Source organism: Haematobia irritans, chromosome 1 (genome assembly GCF_050003625.1).
Source record: "Haematobia irritans isolate KBUSLIRL chromosome 1, ASM5000362v1, whole genome shotgun sequence".
Taxonomy (NCBI): domain Eukaryota; kingdom Metazoa; phylum Arthropoda; class Insecta; order Diptera; family Muscidae; genus Haematobia; species Haematobia irritans.
Window position 1 is genome coordinate 220,613,547 of NC_134397.1, and position 20,979 is coordinate 220,634,525.

The 20,979-nt window shown below is 34.3% G+C and overlaps 1 protein-coding gene across 1 annotated transcript; it reads right to left on the reverse strand.

Annotated features, from left to right (window-relative positions):
- Positions 1-507: 507 nt before the first annotated feature.
- On the reverse strand, positions 508-20,979 carry LOC142234960 (fatty acyl-CoA reductase wat-like). The gene is made up of 8 exons (XM_075306167.1): positions 20,834-20,979; positions 18,208-18,320; positions 17,893-18,141; positions 12,442-12,706; positions 1,650-1,851; positions 1,339-1,581; positions 997-1,254; positions 508-607 (listed from the first exon to the last, which is right to left on the reverse strand). The coding sequence occupies exons 1-8, from the start codon at positions 20,907-20,909 to the stop codon at positions 508-510; spliced, it is 1,506 nt and encodes a 501-aa protein (XP_075162282.1). The 5' UTR covers positions 20,910-20,979.

Genomic DNA, 20,979 nt, shown 5'->3' on the forward strand with positions numbered 1-20,979 from the left:
CGGCTCCGCCCGACTTTAGACTTTACTTACTTGTTTTTTACTAAAATTGTGTTTCACCCTAGTGCATTAGCCAACTTAAATTTTGAGTCTATAGATTTTGTAGAAGTCTATTAAATTCTGTCCAAATCGAGTGATATTTAAATGTATGTATTTGGGACAAACTTTTATATATAGCACCCAACACATTTGACGGATGTGATATGGTATCGAAAATTTAAATCTACAATGTGGTGCAGGGTATAATATAGTCTGCCCCGCCCGACTTTAGACTTTCCTTACTTGTTCTATATATCGTTTAAAAACCAAAACTTAATTACGTTTTTATTATTTCATATATTAAACTCATTGGTAAATTATACTATTTCATAAAAAAAAAAAAAAAAAAAAAAAAAACATTTATATATATCTTCATAGGTCAAGAGAACTCCGCAAATGATTTGCTTTTATGAGAGCTTGGACTTAAAGAAAAATTTTATGCATGGCGTCCTATGAGTAGGGTACTTTATGTTATATTCCGGTTGGGAAGATCCTTTCCAGAAGAAGCCATATTAGACGAATCCCAAGGAGCAAGACACCACCATGGAGGATGTAGTTGAGAATAATGAAACTGTGGAATAAAAATAAAATTAATACAACTTTGTATTCATGAGGCAAGATGGCAGATATATCCGTAGTACGGTTTAAATGTTCATTAGCTAAAGCAGAACTAACGGAGCTTCATGAAAATGGAGGTTTATGTGATTGGTAACACTGGAGATAGGCGACTATAGCTACATCTATTGACATAATACGAAAAGACTTTTTCCATTACCCAATATATTTTATTTAAGTAACTTTTCAAATTAGATTAAAAAACTATCTATACCAATTATTATTTTTTTGCTCGATTAAAAACTTTTTAATTTTTTTATTTTTAATAATACTTTCTGATGGGAAATAATTTAGTTATATTTTTCTGTGTACTATAAAATTTGACTAATTGGATATTATACTCACATCTTTAGTTTTACAATAGCTTTCGGAATTGTCGATGGCTCTTCTTTACACATATATAAACGCATACCCTCTTCAGCTTTTAGCACATAGTCTGGCCAGTCGAACTTGGACATATCAAAATTGAACAGTTTTTGATCGTGTGGTGACATAGCTTTCCAAAGGTTATTACAATTTCTGGTATCGAAATTGAAATCATATGCCACAAAATATTGTAAGAGACTACATTGCTTATAGATCTTTTTATAGATTTTTATCATTCTATGGGAGAAATAAAACAAAAAAAAAAACAGAAAGAAGTAATTACATCTACAACGTCATAATAGGGGGCAAAACACTTCTTACCTGGGCGATTTGCCCACCAATACCAGCGACAAATCTATAAGAAGTCCTGGTAGTAAATGATAAATGATAGATAGAAATATGTAAACGAATCTGGATTCAGCAAATATTAGAAAAGGACACCATATCATCGCGACAAGTGGCATTTTACAACCAAATTCCATCAATAACTTTTTAAAGCATCCCCATTTCAAACTATTCGATTTGTTTGGGACAAAAGTGAAAATTGGAGGTTCCTCAGGCTTTCTAGAAAACGATAGAGGGCTACATTAAATCCGTAATTCATCTATAGAAACTCAACCGAAACAACTTACATTTCTTCAAATGTCTTTGCCGTATACCAAGCACTTGCCAGCATTGAATTGACACAATAATCGGCCGGAGCAAATTCGGCAGTCTGATTACTTCGAGCATTTACCACTCTTAAAACACCTAAACCACATCCATAGCAAATGCTTAAAGGTCCATAGAGATTGTCAACCCATCCTGGTACTGGTTCGTCACATGTGCTTATAACTGCAAAAAAAAGGTTGAAAGATAAATTTTGCAATAAATGAAATTATTAATTAATAACAAGTAAGTAAAGTCTAAAGTCGGGCGGAGCCGACTATATTATACCCTTCACCAATATGTAGACAAACATTTGTGTTACCATCTCAACTACTTAAAATTTGCTGGGAGCTATATAAAAGTTTGCATTTCCACATAAAAATACTTTTAATGGAAACAATATTTTGAACTTCTACAAAAACTCTAGAATTAAAATTCAAATCGGCTAACGCCCTGGGATGAAACACAATGTTAGTAAAAAATATGGGATATATGAAGCGAGAGAAATTTTAATGCAATTGTACAAAATAGATTTATGATTTTTCAGGCCATACATATGTATTCGAGATATAGGACAATTAGAGTAACATTTACAATTTTTGCTACTCAGCAGTGGCGATTTTACAAGAATATTGGTTAGATCTCGCCAAGTGTGAGTTGTGATATATTATTTGGTCTAGTCGGCGACTAGGAGCCTTATTTAAAACTCATCCGTTCTGTGGAAATTTTGGCATTGCAGCTTGTAGGATATGGCTAAGATATGGGGAAATAATCACAGAATTTTGTGTAAAGTGTGAGAATTTTGGCCATATTTGTATTCTCTGAGGAAACTATCCAGTCAATTGGAGGAAAACCCCATTGAAAATGGGTCTAAAATATGACACAGTCTACCATATTTCCACAACTCTGGTGTACGTATATATGGGAGCTATATATAGAATCTGAACCAATTTTGACTAAATTTGACATGCATAGGTAGACTATTAATTCTGCTATCTATGCGAAATTTCAAGTAAATGGGAGATAAACTTTGGCCCCCCTGGTCATATGAATGCAAATCGGATGGGAGATATATATGGGAGCCATATCTAAATCTGAAATGATTTCAACCAAATTTGCTACAATTACCTATACTACTAAACGTACTCCTTGTGCGAAATTTGAAGCAAATCACGGCAAAACCCTGGATTTTGAGGCCATATAAGTTCAAATCGGACGAAATATATATATATATATATATATATATATATATATATATATATATATATATATATATATATATATATATATATATATATATATATATATATATATATATATATATATATATATATATATATATATATATATATATATATATATATATATATATATATATATATATATATATATATATACATGGGAGCTATATCTAAATCTGAATCGATTTTCACCATATTTGGCACATACAATAGTATCGTTAAAAGTACCGCTTGTGCAAAATTTGAAGTAAGTCAGGGCAAAACTCTGGTTTTTAAGACCATATAAGTCCAAATCGGGCGAAAGATATATATGTGAGCTATATCTAAATCTGAACCGATTTTAACAAAATTTGACACATTTAACGATACTATTAAACATGCCCCTTGTGCAAAATTTGAAGCAAATCACTGTAAAACTCTGACTTTTGTGGCCATATAAGTTCAAATCGGACGAAAGATATATATGGGAGCTATATCTAAATTTGAACCGATTTCAATCAAATTTACCAAGCATTGGTAGAATGTAAATACTACCCTCTGTGCAAAATTTCACGAAGATCGGTAGTAAACTTTGGCCTCTGTGGTCATATGAGTCTAAATCGGACGAAAGATATATATGGGACCTATATCTAAATCTGAACCGATTTGGCTAATATTTGGATGTACGGTATTTCAAGAAAATCGGTTGATAAACACGCTAACTATCACCACATCGGGGATAAATATATATGGCAGCTATATCTAAATCTGAACCGATTTTTTCCAAAACCAATAGCGATTGTGTCTGTCCCAAGAAACGGCCCTATGCCAAATTTGAGGACGATCGGATTTAAATTGCGAGCTGTACTTTGTGCACAAAATTACATATACAGACAGACGGACGGACGGACAGACAGACGGACGGACATCGCTAAATCGACTCAGAATTAAATTCTAAGCCGATCGGTATACTAAAAGATGGGTCTATGACCACTATTTCTTGGCGTTACATACAAATGCACAAACTTATTATACCCTGTACCACAGTAGTGGTGAAGGGTATAAAAAGTGAACGTTGTTAAGCTGAGAGGGGAAAAGTTGTTTGGTTTCCGATCGAACCTGGAATTGAACCCACGCACCTTTGTATACAATGCTTAAAAAATTAATTGATTTTATTGCATAGATTTGCAGAAAGTTAAAATATTAATTGAGATATTAACCCTTTGAGGACATTCTAAAATGACACCAAACTCTATTTTCCCAGTTACTTTCGATTTATTTCTCGATATTATATGAAAGTAGAGGCTTTAATCTAAATAAGCTACAAATATTTTCCATATTTTTTGCCTTTATTTTAAAGAAGAATTAGCCTATTGGCTCGGAATCAATACCAAAATTATTAAGGGAAGGTCAAACTCTTTGGATCCAAGTAAACTTTTTTTTAGCCCAGCAAAAAAAGCGTTACCAAAAAAGTAATAAAAATGTTCTTTTTGGATCCGGAAGTGGTGAAAAATTGACGCAGAAGCGATGAATTTAACATAGGCTTGTCATAGGATGGAAGTCATCCATTTCAACAGCCGTTGCACTGAATTTGCATCATTTCTTTAGGTGTGATCCGAATTCAATGTTTTGGATGTAAATTAAAAAATTCTGTGATATTTTCTCAAATAAATAATTTTTATACTTTTTTTATAATTTTTAATGGATTCTAACGCTTGTCGGAAACGTTTGACCTCAAATATTTTCAAAAATTCACAATTTGTTCACATTGGATTTAGCATTTTTTTCGACAAAATTTAAATGGTTTGTACCATTTTATGAATTCTTACTCTGTTTTTAACCTATTTGAAACAAAAAAAGTTAAAATTACCCATTAGAAGTATGAAAAACCCAAGTTATAAAAAATTGAATTAAAAGAACTTCCTGGGTAGTTAAAATAAAGAACATCATTGGGAGTGTATCTTCTGGAAGTGCTTTTAAATTTGTGCCTTTGGAAGAACTTCCAATTTTTTGCTGGGAGTGCACAGATGCCAAAACTGTTCTCAGATTTACGTGGAATTTTTCACAGTTGTAGAGTTAACCCTTTCACTACCGGAATAAACCTAATGGTAAAAACTTTAATTTTTCTTCTGTTTCTACTTGTACTAACAGCATGTAGAACAAAAATTTTAATTTTGAGAACCTACCTCAATTACTTCAAGAGCTATATAAAGGGTGATTTGTTAAGAGCTTGATAACTTTTTTTAAAAAAAAAACGCATAAAATTTGCAAAATCTCATCGGTTCTTTATTTGAAACGTTAGATTGGTCCATGACATTTACTTTTTGAAGATAATTTCATTTAAATGTTGACCGCGGCTGCGTCTTAGGTGGTCCATTCGGAAAGTCCAATTTTGGGCAACTTTTTCGAGCATTTCGGCCGGAATAGCCCGAATTTCTTCGGAAATGTTGTCTTCCAAAGCTGGAATAGTTGCTGGCTTATTTCTGTAGACTTTAGACTTGACGTAGCCCCACAAAAAATAGTCTAAAGGCGTCAAATCGCATGATCTTGGTGGCCAACTTACCGGTCCATTTCTTGAGATGAATTGTTCTCCGAAGTTTTCCCTCAAAATGGCCATAGAATCGCGAGCTGTGTGGCATGTAGCGCCATCTTGTTGAAACCACATGTCAACCAAGTTCAGTTCTTCCATTTTTGGCAACAAAAAGTTTGTTAGCATCGAACGATAGCGATCGCCATTCACCGTAACGTTGCGTCCAACAGCATCTTTGAAAAAATACGGTCCAATGATTCCACCAGCGTACAAACCACACCAAACAGTGCATTTTTCGGGATGCATGGGCAGTTCTTGAACGGCTTCTGGTTGCTCTTCACTCCAAATGCGGCAATTTTGCTTATTTACGTAGCCATTCAACCAGAAATGAGCCTCATCGCTGAACAAAATTTGTCGATAAAAAAGCGGATTTTCTGCCAACTTTTCTAGGGCCCATTCACTGAAAATTCGACGTTGTGGCAGATCGTAAGTCTATTCATGATGAAATGTCAAAGCATACTGAGCATCTTTCTCTTTGACACCATGTCTGAAATCCCACGTGATCTGTCAAATACTAATGCATGAAAATCCTAACCTCAAAAGAATCACCCTTTAGTTCTGAAAACTTGATTCTTGAATTGTGACCAAATGACCTTACGAAAATATTTGGCCTATAATATCTTTCAAAGTGTGAGAAAAATACAAAAAAGAACCCGAAGTAGTATCAGCTATAGTTTTTGTATGAATGTCCATTTACTACACACAAAAAAATTTCACGAAAATTTTTCCAATTAAAATTTTAATTGAGTTTTAAAAAATATTCAATTAAAAATTTAATTGATTCCATAAATTTTTTAATTGAAACAAAAATCAATCACAAAAATAATAGTAACAATTAATTTTTTTAATTGGATCATTTAACTTTTTAATTGACCTTCAATTAATTTTTTAATTGATACTATCATTTTTGTGATTGAAGACATTTCAATTAAAAATTAATTGGATCAATTAATTTCGTGATTGAATCAGAAACATTTTTTTTTGTGTGTAGAAACATATAGTAGAAAAATTGTCTCAAATTTTCGTATTTTTCGATTATTGTTAAAGAACTTTATAAAACTGTATTTTAGTGCTCACCAATATAGAAAATATTTATAGCTTATTTAGATTAAAGCCTCTACTTTAAAATAACATCGAGAAATAAATCGAAACTAAGTGGGAAAATAGAATTAGTTGTCTTTTTCGAATGTCCTTCTAAGTGGACATCGGTAGTGAACATTCTGACTATGCATGTCAAATTTGGTCACAATCGGTTCACAGAAAAAAATTTCACAAAAATATTTCCAATTAAAAAGTTAATTGAAAAATGTTGCAATTAATAAATTAATTGATGCAATTAACTTTTTAATCAAGACAAAAATATTATGTTAATTAAGTCAATGATTGAAAATTTAAAAATTTGTAATTTAAAAATTATTGATACAATTAACATTTTAATCAAATTCGGAAGACTAAGTCAGTTAAAACAAGTATATATGGCCGTAAGTTCGGCCAGGCCGAATATTATGTACCCTCCACCATGGATTGCGTAGAAACTTCTAGGAAAGACTGTCATCCACAATCGAATTAATTGGGTTGTGGTATCTTAAATCGTTTTCTAAATAGTGAGTTAGTCCATACGTGGTAAATATTAGACAAAAAAGCTATGTATAGCTAAGTCTACAAATAATTACGAATCGATATAGACCTTGCACGGTACGTAGAGAGCCACAATTGAAATACGGTGGTCGCTTATATGGGGGCTATCTACAATTTTGAACTTGATATGGACCAATTTTTGTATGATTGGGGATCGATTTATCTGAGGGCTATATATAACTATAGACCGATATGGACCTAGTTAGGCATGGTTGTTAACGTCCATATACTAGCTCAATGTACCAAATTTCAACTGACTCGGATGAAATTTGTTCCTCCAAGAGGCTCCAAAACCATATCTCGGGATCGGTTTATATGGGGGCTATATATGATTATGGACTGATATGGACCACTTTTGGCATGGTTGTTAAATATCATATACTACCACCACGTACCACATTTCAACCAGATCGGATGAATTTTGCTTCTCCAAAAGGCACCGGAGGTCAAAACTAGAGGTGTGCACGTGAGTAATATTTTGCTCAAGATCACGCACACTCACGACGGAAAAATCTTACTCACGCACAATATTGTTTGGTAGGACTCACGCTCACGCACACTCACGAAAAGAAGATTTGTACTCACGCACGAAAATGTCGTGACTCACGAAAAATACCGTGACTCACGAAAAATATCGTGTCTCACGAAAATTGTCGTGACTCACGAACAATTTTTTGAGTAATTTACCTTAGCGACGTGTCTGAAAATATGAGCATTATTAAAATTGATAGCGTTATTACACTCTTAACATCCCAGGTGTCACTAAAATTGTAAATGAATTTAACTCTTAAGCGTTTTATGTGGGTGAGCAGGATTATTTTCGTGAGCGTAAATCTTTACTCACGCACACTCACGAAGATAATATTTTCGTGACTCACGCTCACGCACGACATTTTGGTTTGTTAATCACACTCACGCACACGACTCACGCGTGAGTCACGAAAATTTTCGTGTCACGTGCACACCTCTACTCAAATCTGGGGATCGGTTTATATGGGGGCTATATATAATTATAGACTGATATGAACCAATTCCTGCATGGTTGGTGGATACCATATACTAATATCACGTACCAAATTTCAACCGAATCGGATGAATTTTGCTCTTCCAAGAGGCTCCAGAGGTCAAATCTGGGGATCGGTTTATATGGGGCCTATATATAAGAGAAGGTTCAGCGGTTAAAACTAGAAGTGCCCATTTGTAATAAAGGGTGATACGGTCAAAATTTGGTCAATATAAACTTGACGTATTCCTTTCAACTTTGCATTTAAAAAACCTGAACACCCCTCATTTTGAAGGTGTGTGTGTAGAATGTTGCTCCTATTTTGATTTTGGAATTCACTCTTCAGTTGTCAAAATGCCGTCCAAGCAAGAAGAGCAGCGTATCAAAATTTTGCTCGCGCATCGCGAAAATCGGAGCTACTCGCACGCAAAGCTGGCAAAATCGCTAAAAGTTGCCAAATCAACCGTTACAAATGTAATTAAAGTGTTTGTGGAACGTTTGTCGACAGCCAGAAAGTCTTGATCGGGGGGAAATCGAAAACCGGAAGCCGCTGAGACGACAAAGAGAGTTGCCGGTAGTTTCAAGCGAAACCCTAACCTCTCTCTCCGAGATACCGCAAATAAGCTGGGTGTATCGTCTACAACCGTGCATCGAGCCCAAAAAACGAGCCGGACTATCGACTTACAAGAAGGTAGTGACTCCAAATCGCAATGATAAACGATATACGACGGCCAAAGCGCGATCCCGGAGGCTGTACACGACGATGCTGACGAAGTTTGACTGCGTGGTAATGGACGACGAAACCTACGTCAAAGCCGACTACAAGCAGCTTCCGGGACAGGAGTTTTATACGGCAAAAGGAAGGGGAAAGGTAGCAGATATTTTCAAGCACATAAAACTGTCAAAGTTCGCAAAGAAATATCTGGTTTGGCAAGCCATCTGTACCTGTGACTTGAAAAGCAGCATTTTCATAGCTTCCGGGACTGTCAACCAAGAAATTTACGTGAAAGAGTGTTTGAATAAACGTCTGCTGCCTTTCCTGAAGAAACACGGTTGTTCCGTACTGTTTTGGCCGGATTTGGCATCTTGCCATTACGGTAAAAAGGCCATGGAGTGGTACGCCGCCAACAACGTGCAGGTGGTTCCCAAGGACAAGAACCCTCCCAACACGCCAGAGCTCCGCCCAAATGAGAAATACTGGGCTATTGTCAAGCGGAACCTAAAGAAGACCAAAAAAACTGCTAAGGACGAGCAGCAGTTCAAGGCAAACTGGCTTTCTGCGGCGAAAAAGGTGGAGAAGGTGGCTGTACAAAATCTGATGGCATGTGTCAAGCGTGAGGCCCGGCAATTCGGATTTGGAAAAGCGAAAGCCTAACTGAATATTTTTCCTGAATTTTATACTAATTGAACTTGAAAAAGAAATTTAATTTGATTTTTTAAATAAACGATTTCACCGATTTACACGCGTTTTCCCTTGACCAAATTGTGACCGTATCACCCTTTAGGTACTTTTAGTTAATTTGGTATCACAATGGACTGAAAAGTCTAAGTGAGCCTGAATCTTAATTGGGCTGCCACTTTAACCTAACCTAACTGAATCAGATGAATTTTGGTCTTCCAAGAGGCTCCGGAGGTCAAATCTGGTGATCGGTTTATATGGGGGCTATATATAATTATGGACCGATGTGGACCAATTTTTGCATGGTCATTAGAGACCATATACTAACACCAGATACCAAATTTCAGCCGGATCGGATGAAATTTGCTTCTCTTAGAGGCTCCGCAAGCTAAATCGGGGGAATCGGTTTATATGGGGGCTATATATAATTATGGACCGATGTGGACCAATTTTTGCATGGTTGTTCGATACCATATACTTACACCATGTACCAAATTTCAGCCGGATCGGATGAAATTTGCTTCTCTTAGAGGCTCCGCAAGCTAAATCGGGGGAATCGGTTTATATGGGGGCTATATATAATTATGGACCGATGTGGACCACGTTTTGCATGGTTGTTAGAGACCATATACTAACACCATGTACAAAATTTCAGCCGGATCGGATGAAATTTGCTTCTCTTAGAGGATTGGTAAGCCAAATTTGGGGGTTCGTTTATATGGTGGCTATAGGTAAAAGTGGATCGATATGGCCCATTTGCAATACCATCAGACCTACATCAATAACAACTACTTGTGCCAAGTTTCAAGTCGATAGTTTGTTTCGTTCGGAAGTTAGCGTGATTTCAACAGACGGACGGACGGACATGCTCAGATCGACTCAGAATTTCACCACGACCCAGAATATATATACTTTATGGGGTCTTAGAGCAATATTTCGATGTGTTACAGACGGAATGACAAAGTTAATATACTCCCATCCTATGCTGGAGGGTATAAAAATTGATGAACATTTTTTTAATTTTTAATTAAAAATGTATTTCAAAAAATCAATTGTTAATCTAAATGATAAATCTAAGCCAATTCAGAAAGTAATTGAAAATAGTTACCTTTTTTAATTAATAAATTAATTGAGTTTTGCAATCAACATCAAATAAATTTTTAATTGAATCAATTAAAAAATTAATTGAAATTTGCTAATGAAATCAATTATTTTTTTAATCAAACATTTTTACTATGCCCAATTAAAACTGTGATTGATACTATCATTTTCGTGATTGAAGACATTCCAATTAAAAAATTATTTGGATCAATTAATTTCGTGATTGAATCAGAAAAAAAAGATTTTGTGTGTTTAGATTTAGATATAGCTCCGATATTTATCTTTCTTCCCATTGGACCCAGAGGTCAGAGTTTCACCTTTAATTTTGGAAACATTTTCTGTAGAAATATAAGTTTGTATAAATTTTCTATAAAAATATAATTTTGGAGACATTTTCTATAGAAAGAAAATTTTGAAAAATTTTTCTATAGAAATAAAATTTTGACAAAATTTTCTATAGAAAGAAAAATTTGGAAATTTTTTCTATACACAGAAAAAAATATCACCAAAATATTTCCAATTAAAAAGTTAATTGAAGTTGAAAATGTTTTCAATTAATAAATTGATTGATACAATTAACTTTTTAATCATGATAGAAACATTAAGTTAATTAAGCCAATGATTGAAAATTTTAAAATTTTTAATTAAAAAATTAATTGATGCAATTAACTTTTTAATCAAATTCGGAAGACTAATTCAGTAAAAAAAAAGTGCAGATTTTTTTTTTTTAATTTTAAATTAAAAATGTGTTTCAAACAATCATTTGTTAATCCAAATAAAAACTTTAAGTCAATTCAGAAAGTGATTAAAATAGTTACCTTTTTTAATTAATAAATTAATTGAGTTTTGCAATCAACATCAATTAAATTTTTAATTGAATCAATTAAAAAATTAATTGAAATTTGCTGAAAAAATCAATTAATTCTTTAATCAAGAATTTTTTCTATGCCCAATTAAAACTGTGATTGATACTATCATTTTCGTGATTGAAGACAATTCAATTAAAAAATTAATTGGATCAATTAATTTGGTGATTGAATCAGAAAAAAAATTTTTTGTGTGTAGAAATAAAATTTTGACAAAATTTTCTATAGAAATAAAATTTTGACAAAATTTTCTATATAGCTATAGACCTGGAATTTGGCAAAAGTAGTTGTTATTGATGTTCGTCGGATGGTATTGCAAATGGGCCATATCGGATCACTTTTACGTATTGGAGGGAATTTGCACCTCCAAGAGGCTCCGCAATACAAATCTAGGAATCGGTTTATATAGGGGCTATAAACCGATCCCCAGATTTGGATTACGGAGCCTTTAGGAGGTGCAAATTCCCTCCGATCCGGTTTATATTGGGTACATGTTGTTAACCATACAAAATCTAGTCCAAATCGGTATATAATTATATATAGCCGCCATATGAACCCTGGGAATCGGTTTGATTTCCTAGGCTTCCAGAAAGTTGGTACAATATATTTAAAGGATTTGAGTTGATATCAATAATATTGATCCGCAATAATACAGTCGGTCCCCCTAGATGTTTTCAGTTTTAATCAGCTTTTTAATTGGAGATATTTCGTAGAGGATTGTAGCTTGAAGACTGAATTTCATGAATTCAACTGAGTTGTTTCAATTACGGTACAGTCACACTGGGCAAATATTTGGCAGAATTCAAAAAGAATTCCTCACCACAGTCCAAAAAAAAAAAACATTTTTATCTCATATTTGATGTGTTAGATCAGGATAAAAAATTGTATCCAAATGCTTAGAAAATAATATTTGTCTAGTGTGACCATGCCCTTAGTCTTTTGGTTTATAGTATACTCACCAATAGGTGCTCTATATATGCAAATTGGTAATACACCACTACCGTGTTTAAGTACCAGTTCCTCAGCCACAGATTTGGTAAAACAATATGTATTCGGAAATTTCCCCATCAACTCCGATTCCATACTATTAAATTTTTCAGCTTCTAATTGTTCTTTAAGAGACAATAATTGTTCACTGGTTACATTTAAATACTCTGTATAGAATTTTTCTTCAGAATCTATGACCAGGCAATTGGCGAAGGCTGATGAAACATGGACAAATACCTAGAAATGAATAAGAAAATAAAAATATTTAATGCAATGAGAGGAGTGAAATAATTTAGTTGAAGTCTCAAAAAAATTAAGAATATATTCAACATTATTTTGCCTTCCAACATTCAAAAAAAGCTTACTCGAATTCAAAGATTTTGACCATCCCTTAAAAAAATTTTTAGTGTGATATCTAGCTTTAAGTTTTGACTCCATTAATTTTAAATTTAGATACAGGTCTCATCTATCGAAGTTTCGTTCTCGTTTTACGGTATATTATAACAGATAATAATAAAAAGTAAAACACTTTTCTAAATTAAAAAAAAAAAATCTACAAAAAAAAGAGTTAGCATACTTTTGAAGCTTTTTTATATTTAAATCAAAGCTTCAATATCTCAGTTAATTTAAAGACTATTTACTTAAGAAAAAATTGGCTTGCTTCAAAGATATACGATTTATGTCTTAAGTGTAAAAAAAACTAAGTTTTAAAGCAAAAATTATGAACTTTTTTTAAATTAAATTTTCTTTGTTATAAAGAAATTTGTCATTATTAAATACTTTACAAAATAAGACATACGATTAATGTCTTAAATTTAAAAAAAAAAAAAAAAACAGGTATATACAGCCGTAAGTTCGGCCAGGCTGAATCTTTTGTACACTCCACAAAAAAGGTATGTATAGGCAAGTCCACAAATAATTACGAATCGATATGGACTTTCGCACGGTACGTAGAGAGCCAGAATTGAAATATGAGGGTCGCTTATATGGTGGCTATATACAATTATGAACTTGATATGGACCAATTTTTGTGTGATTGGGGCTCGATTTATATGAGGGCTACATATAACTATAGACCGATATGGACCTAGTTAGGCATGGTTGTTAACGGCCATATACTAGCACAATGTACCTCTCGGATGAAATTTGCTCCTCCAAGTGGCTCCAAAACCTAATCTCGGGATCGGTTTATATGGGGGCTATATATGATTATGGCCTGATATGGACCACTTTTGGCGTGATTGTTAAATATCATATACTACCACCACGTACCAAATTTCAACCAGATCGGATGAATTTTGCTCTTCCAAGGGGCTCCGGACACAGATAAAAATCAATTTGAGAACCAATAACTATTGCTGGAAAACCAATAACAAAATTTGTTAATTTTCCTGCAACAAATTAATTTGTACTTTTAATAACCATTATTACAAAAAAGTTGTTAGCAATCGTTATCATCAGAAGGCAACAAATAATTTGTGTTCTCAATAACATAATTTGTAAGTAATTTGTTGAGCATCCAACAGTACAAAATATTTGTCGTTGAACGTTACGTTTAATCCTCAACAAATATTTTTGAATTTGAACGAAAAAATTTGTATGTGGTTTGTTGGAGTCTATCAATGCCCTGTAACAAATTTATTGGTGTATTGACAAAAAATTAAATTGAAATTGACAGAATTATTGCACCAAAATTGCAAAATTGCCGGAACGATTTTGGAGATATTTTGTTAAGTACACACAGAGAAGGAATATGACCAAAATGATACTTTTGGACGGGGAACATGTAACATTTTTGTGTAAATGTATGACGATTTTAAATTTGAGTAGTCCAGGATCTAGCAAGCATTTTGACAACTTTTTGCCCAATGATATATATTCTAGTTAATTACAATTGTCATAACTCTAATCCCGATATTAATATGGTTTTATTAATTATCTCATACAACAAACACATTTAAGAAACTACCAAATTTAAAAAATATAAATTTTTCACAAACATTTATAAATGCTTTTCTGTATTCTCTGATGTATGAGCTCTTTGCTTTCTATCATACACGTACATGTGCGCATACTCATGTTCTAACGGTATTCTTCGCATACTTCTTTTAGCTTTCGTACATGTTCTCAGCGATGTGCGCGTAACCAGTCTTGCATTTTTGTTTTTGTTTTCATGTCGATAGCAGTCAATTATTTTCGCAACAAAACAATTTGTTGAAAATTCAGAATATTTCTATTATTTCCTCTGTCAACCATCTACAAACACATTTCAACAACAAATGCCTTATATTCAATAGACAAATTTGTTGAGCATCAGCAGATTTTACATACAAATAAAGTTGTTAATATTTATTTGCAGTTATTTTTTTGTGTGGAGGTCAAATCTGGGGATATGGGTGCTGTATATAATTACCCTACGGGAAATGGATCAACTACAGGACCGGTACAGGACTAGTCCCTGGTGTGCATGGACCAGTCCCAGTTCTGGTCAAGAAGTATGGAAGGGACCGTTCACTTCAACATGGGTTTGTCATTGACGGGGTAAATTTACACTTTAGGACACGTCTTGGACTCGTTCCTAAGGACACGTCCTGGGACATTTTAGTAGTAGCACTCCATAGACAGGTCCTTATGAACCAGTCTCGGATAAACTCTTAGGAATCTGTTTCAGTTTGGTTATTCGAATGGCACCAGAAATGAAAAACTTTTGAAATATGTTGAACAATAGGTTATTCTGATAATTCTACTTCGCTAAATGTGTAGATCTAAGAAGATTTTTTTATATCAAGCGAGTATGGAAATCATAAAATTATGACTATTTAACAAGTATATACAGCAGTAGGTTCGGCCGGGCCGAATCTTAAACACCCACCACCATGAATCAAATATTAGGGTTTCCTTTGAAATTTCAGAGGGTTTGAGGACAGATCAAGCAGAGCAGTTCAACCAGTACACTTCACGAAGATAAATTTAAAGATTTTACCTATGAAGACTATATCAGATTCTGGATTTATAAGAACCATTTTTGTTTGAGTTTTAGAGGAATCATTAACATCTCTTGTAAGTGTGCAAGAAAATTATAAAATAACGTCTTGATTTGAAATCTTAAATCTGTAGATTTTCACCCGAGAAATTGAGTTTCAAGCAATTTTAATGATCAGTGCGCCTTCTATACTCTCAAGAAGTGAAATCGGTCTATATGGAGGCATTACCAAATGGACCGATAAAAACTTAATCCGATACACGTTTTTGTGAGCCTTAAATACCAGAATATTTACAATTTCAGGCAAATCGGATAAAAACTACGATTTCTATAAGCCCAAGAAGTAAAATCGGTAGATCGGTCTATATGGGGGCTATAACAAAACATGGACCGATACTCACCGTTTTCGGCACACCTCTTTACGGCCCGAAAATACCTCTAGATTTCCAATTTCAGGCAAATTGGATAAAAACTACGGTTTCTATAAGCCCAAGAAGTAAAATCGGGACATCGGTCTATATGAGAGGTATACCAAAACATGGACCGATACTCACCATTTTTTGCACACCTCTTTATGGCCCGAAAATACCTCTAGATTTCCAATTTCAGACATATTGGATAAAAACTACGGTTTCTATAAGCCCAAGAAGTAAAATCGGGACATCGGTCTATATGGGGGCTATACCAAAACATGGACCGATACTCACCATTTTTGGCACACAAGAATATATATACTTTATATAGTCGGAAATCGATATTTCGATGTGTTACAAACAGAATGGCAAACTTATTATACCCCCGTCACCATTCTATGGTGGTGGGTATAAAAACTGCGACAAACTGGATCACCGGTACCAGTCCTGTGATAGGTCCGTCAGTGGCAATTTGCACCAATTTCCCGTAGGGTATGGACCGATTTCGACCAATTTTTGCATTGGTGTTTGAGGCCATATACTAACAATACGTACCAAATTTCAACTGAATCAGATGAATTTTGGTCTTCCAAGGAGCTCCGGAGTTCAAATCTGGTGATCGGTTTATATGGGGGCTATATATAATTATTGACCGATGTGGATCAATTTTTGCATAGTTGTTAGAGACCATATACTTACACTATGTACCAAAATTCAGCCCGATCGAATAAAATTTGCTTCTCTTAGAGGCTCCGCAAGCCAAATCGGGGGATCGGTTTATATTGGGGCTATATATAATTATGGACCGATGTGGACCACTTTTTGCATGGTAGTTAGAGATCATATGTTGACACTATGTGCCAAATTTCAGCCGGATCGGATGAAATTTGCTTCTCTAAGAGGCTGCGCAAGTCAAATCGGGGGATCGATTTATATGGGGCTATATATAATTATGGACCCAAGTGGATCAATTTTTGCATGGTTGTTAGATACCAGATACTAACACCGTGTACCAAATTTCAGCCGTATCGGATGAAATTTGCTTCTCTTAGAGGATCCCCAAGCCAAATTTGGGGGTCCGTTTATATGGGGGCTATACGTAAAAGTGGACCGATATGGCCCATATGCAATACCATCCGACCTACATCAATAACAACTACGTGTGCCAAGTTTCAAGTCGATAGCTTGTTTTGTTCGGAAGTTAGCGTGATTTCAACAGACGGACGGACAGTTTTCATTAATGAAGCAATCGTGCTGAAATTTTGCACGAAATCATCTTTTGTCTGCAGGCAGGTGTGCCAAATATATTGAGTATCGGTAAGTTGTTGATATAGCCCCCTTATAAACCGGCCCTCCCATTTGGGGTCTAGATTCTAGAACTACAATGCCAAGGAATGCTGTGTGTATCCTTCCATGTTTTGGTATAGCCTTCATTACACCGAACTCCCGATTTAACTTCTAGGGTTTCTAAAAATTTTAGTTTTTATCCGAATATCGACAAATTGAAAATATACTGGCATTTTAGACCCATAACAAAGTTTATATGATTTAGTTTTATCGGTCCATTTGGTAAAGCCTCCATATAGACCGATTTCACTTATTGTGGGTATAGCTTTGCTTCTCGTAGTCATTTAAATAATTGGGATGAAAATCCACAGATTTTAGATTTCAAATCAAGGTGTTATTTCATCATTTTCTTGCACACTTACAAGAGATGTTTATGATTCCTCTAAAACTCAAACAAAAAATGTGGGAAGGTTAGGTTAGGTCAAAGTGGCAGCCCGATTAAATTTCAGGCTCACTTAGACTATTCAGTCCATTGTGATACCAAAAAAAAAAAAAAAATAAAATAAAATTAAATGTGGGAAGCGTACTGGTTGAACTGATCTGCTTGGGAAAATTTCTGTCATCAAACCCCCCTGAAATTTTCAAAGGAAACTATTATATTTGATTCATGGTGGTGGGTGTTAAAGATTCGGTCCGGCCGAACTTACTACTGTATATACTTGTTTCTATATAGAACCCACCTTTAAATTTTTCATTTCCTTGGCAATTTCCAGAAGATCTTTTGTTGCTGCAACATTAATTTGGGTGGCCCGATAGAGTGGTTCAATGAAACGCACTGTGGCTGCACAATGCATTACCACATTGACATTGTCGATTAAGTCCTGCCGATCAATGTGCGATAGACCCAGGTTCGGCAAAGTACAATCACCCACAATGGGTTTTATTATTTTCAGAATATTCGGTCGCATACATTTCAATTTTTCAAAAATCTATTGAATGACAGGAATATGAAATATTGTAATTTTAATGGAACATGCATATTTATGCAAACTTACCGGTAGGTTTATCATTTCTTGTATTCGTTCATTGACGTCTTTACCCTTTTTATGGCGTACTAGTAAATAAATGTATTTGATGTCGGTAGAACGTAGTAATTTCTCGACTAATACTGCAAGAAGTGAACAAAACAAAAACAAGCAGTTGTTAATATGTTAAATTAAATTTTAACCTAACAAATATTGTTTAAATTATATGGACTAATATTATCTTCCAGTTACCATTTTTACAGATTACCCGAAGGATTTCACAATGCTTGCAAATAATGACTTACCAAAGCAATGATTAACAGGTTGGCTGATAAGTCCCCGGTCTAACAAAGAACAACACATTTTTTTTTTTCAAAATTCGTTTTTATTATACAACATAGTTCCCTTCAAGAGCTATACAATGATTATAACGACCTTTCACTTTTTTGATACCATTTTGGTAGTACTCCTTCTGTTTTGCCTCAAAATAGGCCTCAGTTTCGGCGATCACCTCTTCATTGCAGCCAAATGTTTACCCTGCGAGCATCCCTTTGAGGTCTGAGAACAAGAAAAAGTCGCTGGGGGCCAGATCTGGAGAATACGGTGGGTGGGGAAGCAATTCGAAGCCCAATTCATGAATTTTTGCCATCGTTCTCAATGACTTGTGGCACGGTGCGTTCTCTTGGTGGAACAACACTTTTTTCTTCTTCATATGGGGCCGTTTTGCCGCAATTTCGATCTTCAAACGCTCCAATAACTCCATATAATAGTCACTGTTGATGGTTTTTCCCTTCTCAAGATAATCGATAAAAATTACTCCATGCGCATCCCAAAAAAGAGAGGCCATTACTTTGCCAGCGGACTTTTGAGTCTTTCCACGCTTCGGAGACGGTTCACCGGTCGCTGTCCACTCATGTTTTCGTCGGTAACCACCTCCTTCGGGCGTCCACTGCGTTCACCGTCCTCCGTGCTCATTTCACCACGTTGAATTTTGCATACCAATCAATTATTGTTGATTTCCCTGGGGCAGAGTCCGGAAACTCATTATCAAGCCAAGTTTTTGCTTCCACCGTATTTTTTCCCTTCAGAAAACAGTATTTTGTCAAAACACGAAATTCCTTTTTTTCCATTTTTTCACAATAACAAAAGTTGCTTCACAAAAGACGCTCTATCTCACAAACTAATTGACTTACAGACGTCAAAATTTGACTCGAATCATTTGAAGGTTGGTACTATATAAAAATAATATGCATTTTATACTATCAACGCCATCTATGTGTTAGACCGGGGACTTATCAGCCAACCTGTTACACCGATCCCCAGGTTTGATCTCCGGAGCCTCTTGTAGAAGCAAAATTCATCCGATCCGATGAAATTTGGAATGTAGTGTTAGTATATGGCCGCTAATAACCATGCTAAAATTGGTCCATATCGGTCTATAGTTATATATAGCCGATTCCCAATCACAGAAAAATTGTTCCATATCGCATATCACACAAAAATTGGTCCAAATCATGGTTGCCACTCGAGCCAAAAATAATATAACAAAATTTTATTTCTATAGAAAATTTTGTCAAAACTTTATTTCGATAGAAAATTTTGTCAAAATTTTATTCCCATAGAAAATGTTGTGAAATTTTATTATGGCAAAATTTTATTTCTATAGAAAATGTTGTCAAATTTTATTGCTATAGAGTATGTTGTCAAAATTTTAATTCTATTGAAAATTTTATTGGTATAGAAAATTTTGTCAAAATTTTATTTCTATAGAAAATTTTGTCAAAATTTTATTTCTATAGAAAGTTTTGTCAAAATTTTATTTCTATAGAAAATTTTGTCAAAATTCTATTTCTATAGAAAAGTTTGTCCAAATTTTACTTCTATAGAAAATATTATCAAAATTTTATTTCTATAGAAACTTTTGTCAAAATTTTATTTCTATAGAAAATTTTGTCAAACTTACCCCCATTTTCATAAAGCTCCGTTAGTGTTCCGTTAACTAAGCAACTTTTAAACCGTATTATGGACGAAGCTGACGTCTTGCATATATATTCCGTATCCCAGTTAGGAACTTAACTTCACTCAGTTAATGTTAACTGGAGAGCAATTTACTTTCTGTTAACTCGCAGTTAAAGCATAACGGAGCTACATGAAAATGGCCGTTAATTATATAGGTATTTAATCGGTCTTGTTTAGTTTAATATATACCACGTATGGACAACCGTGCAATTTAGAAGACGGTGTTAGAAAGTTTTAAGATACCTTGCCATTGGCAAGTGTTGCCGCAACCCAACTAATTCGATTGTGGATGACAGTCTTCAGTAGAAGTTTCTACGCAATCCATGGTGCAGGGTACATAAGCTTCGACCTGGCCGTAAGTTCGATGTGCTTATATCCGTTATCAGTTCTGTGATCAGTTTTTTTCTTATATGAAACATTTTTCGCACCAAAACACAGCAAAAAGACATGGTGTTTTTTGCTACATCTTCTTCCATGCGTTTTTTTTTTTGTTTGTTTGAGATACGCTTGTATTCGTTACCTACAGTAATACATTTTTTAACAACTTGGAATTTTTAGTTCTATTCCACTTATTTTAACAAACTTATACTCATATGTTCGGGGTAATTTATTATAGTTGAAATTATTGCTTTTATACCTTTTCCCACAAATCCAGTGCCACCGGTAATCAATACAATTTTATTACGGAAAAAATTTTGAATATTTGATTCCATTTTCAAACACAAATCACAATTTGCCTAGGTTATTTTTTCTTGCATATACAACAGTCTAAATTAAGATCTT

Excerpts from the sequence above, each read along its gene's own strand:
- LOC142234960 (XM_075306167.1), bottom strand. The coding sequence starts at position 20,909 with ATGGAATCAAATATTCAAAATTTTTTCCGTAATAAAATTGTATTGATT. Across the intron at positions 12,707-17,892 it reads AGGAAATGAAAAATTTAAAG|GTATTTGTCCATGTTTCATC; the intron begins GTGGGTTCTATA and ends ATTCATTTCTAG. Across the intron at positions 608-996 it reads GCTATTGTAAAACTAAAGAT|TTTCATTATTCTCAACTACA; the intron begins GTGAGTATAATA and ends TTTATTCCACAG.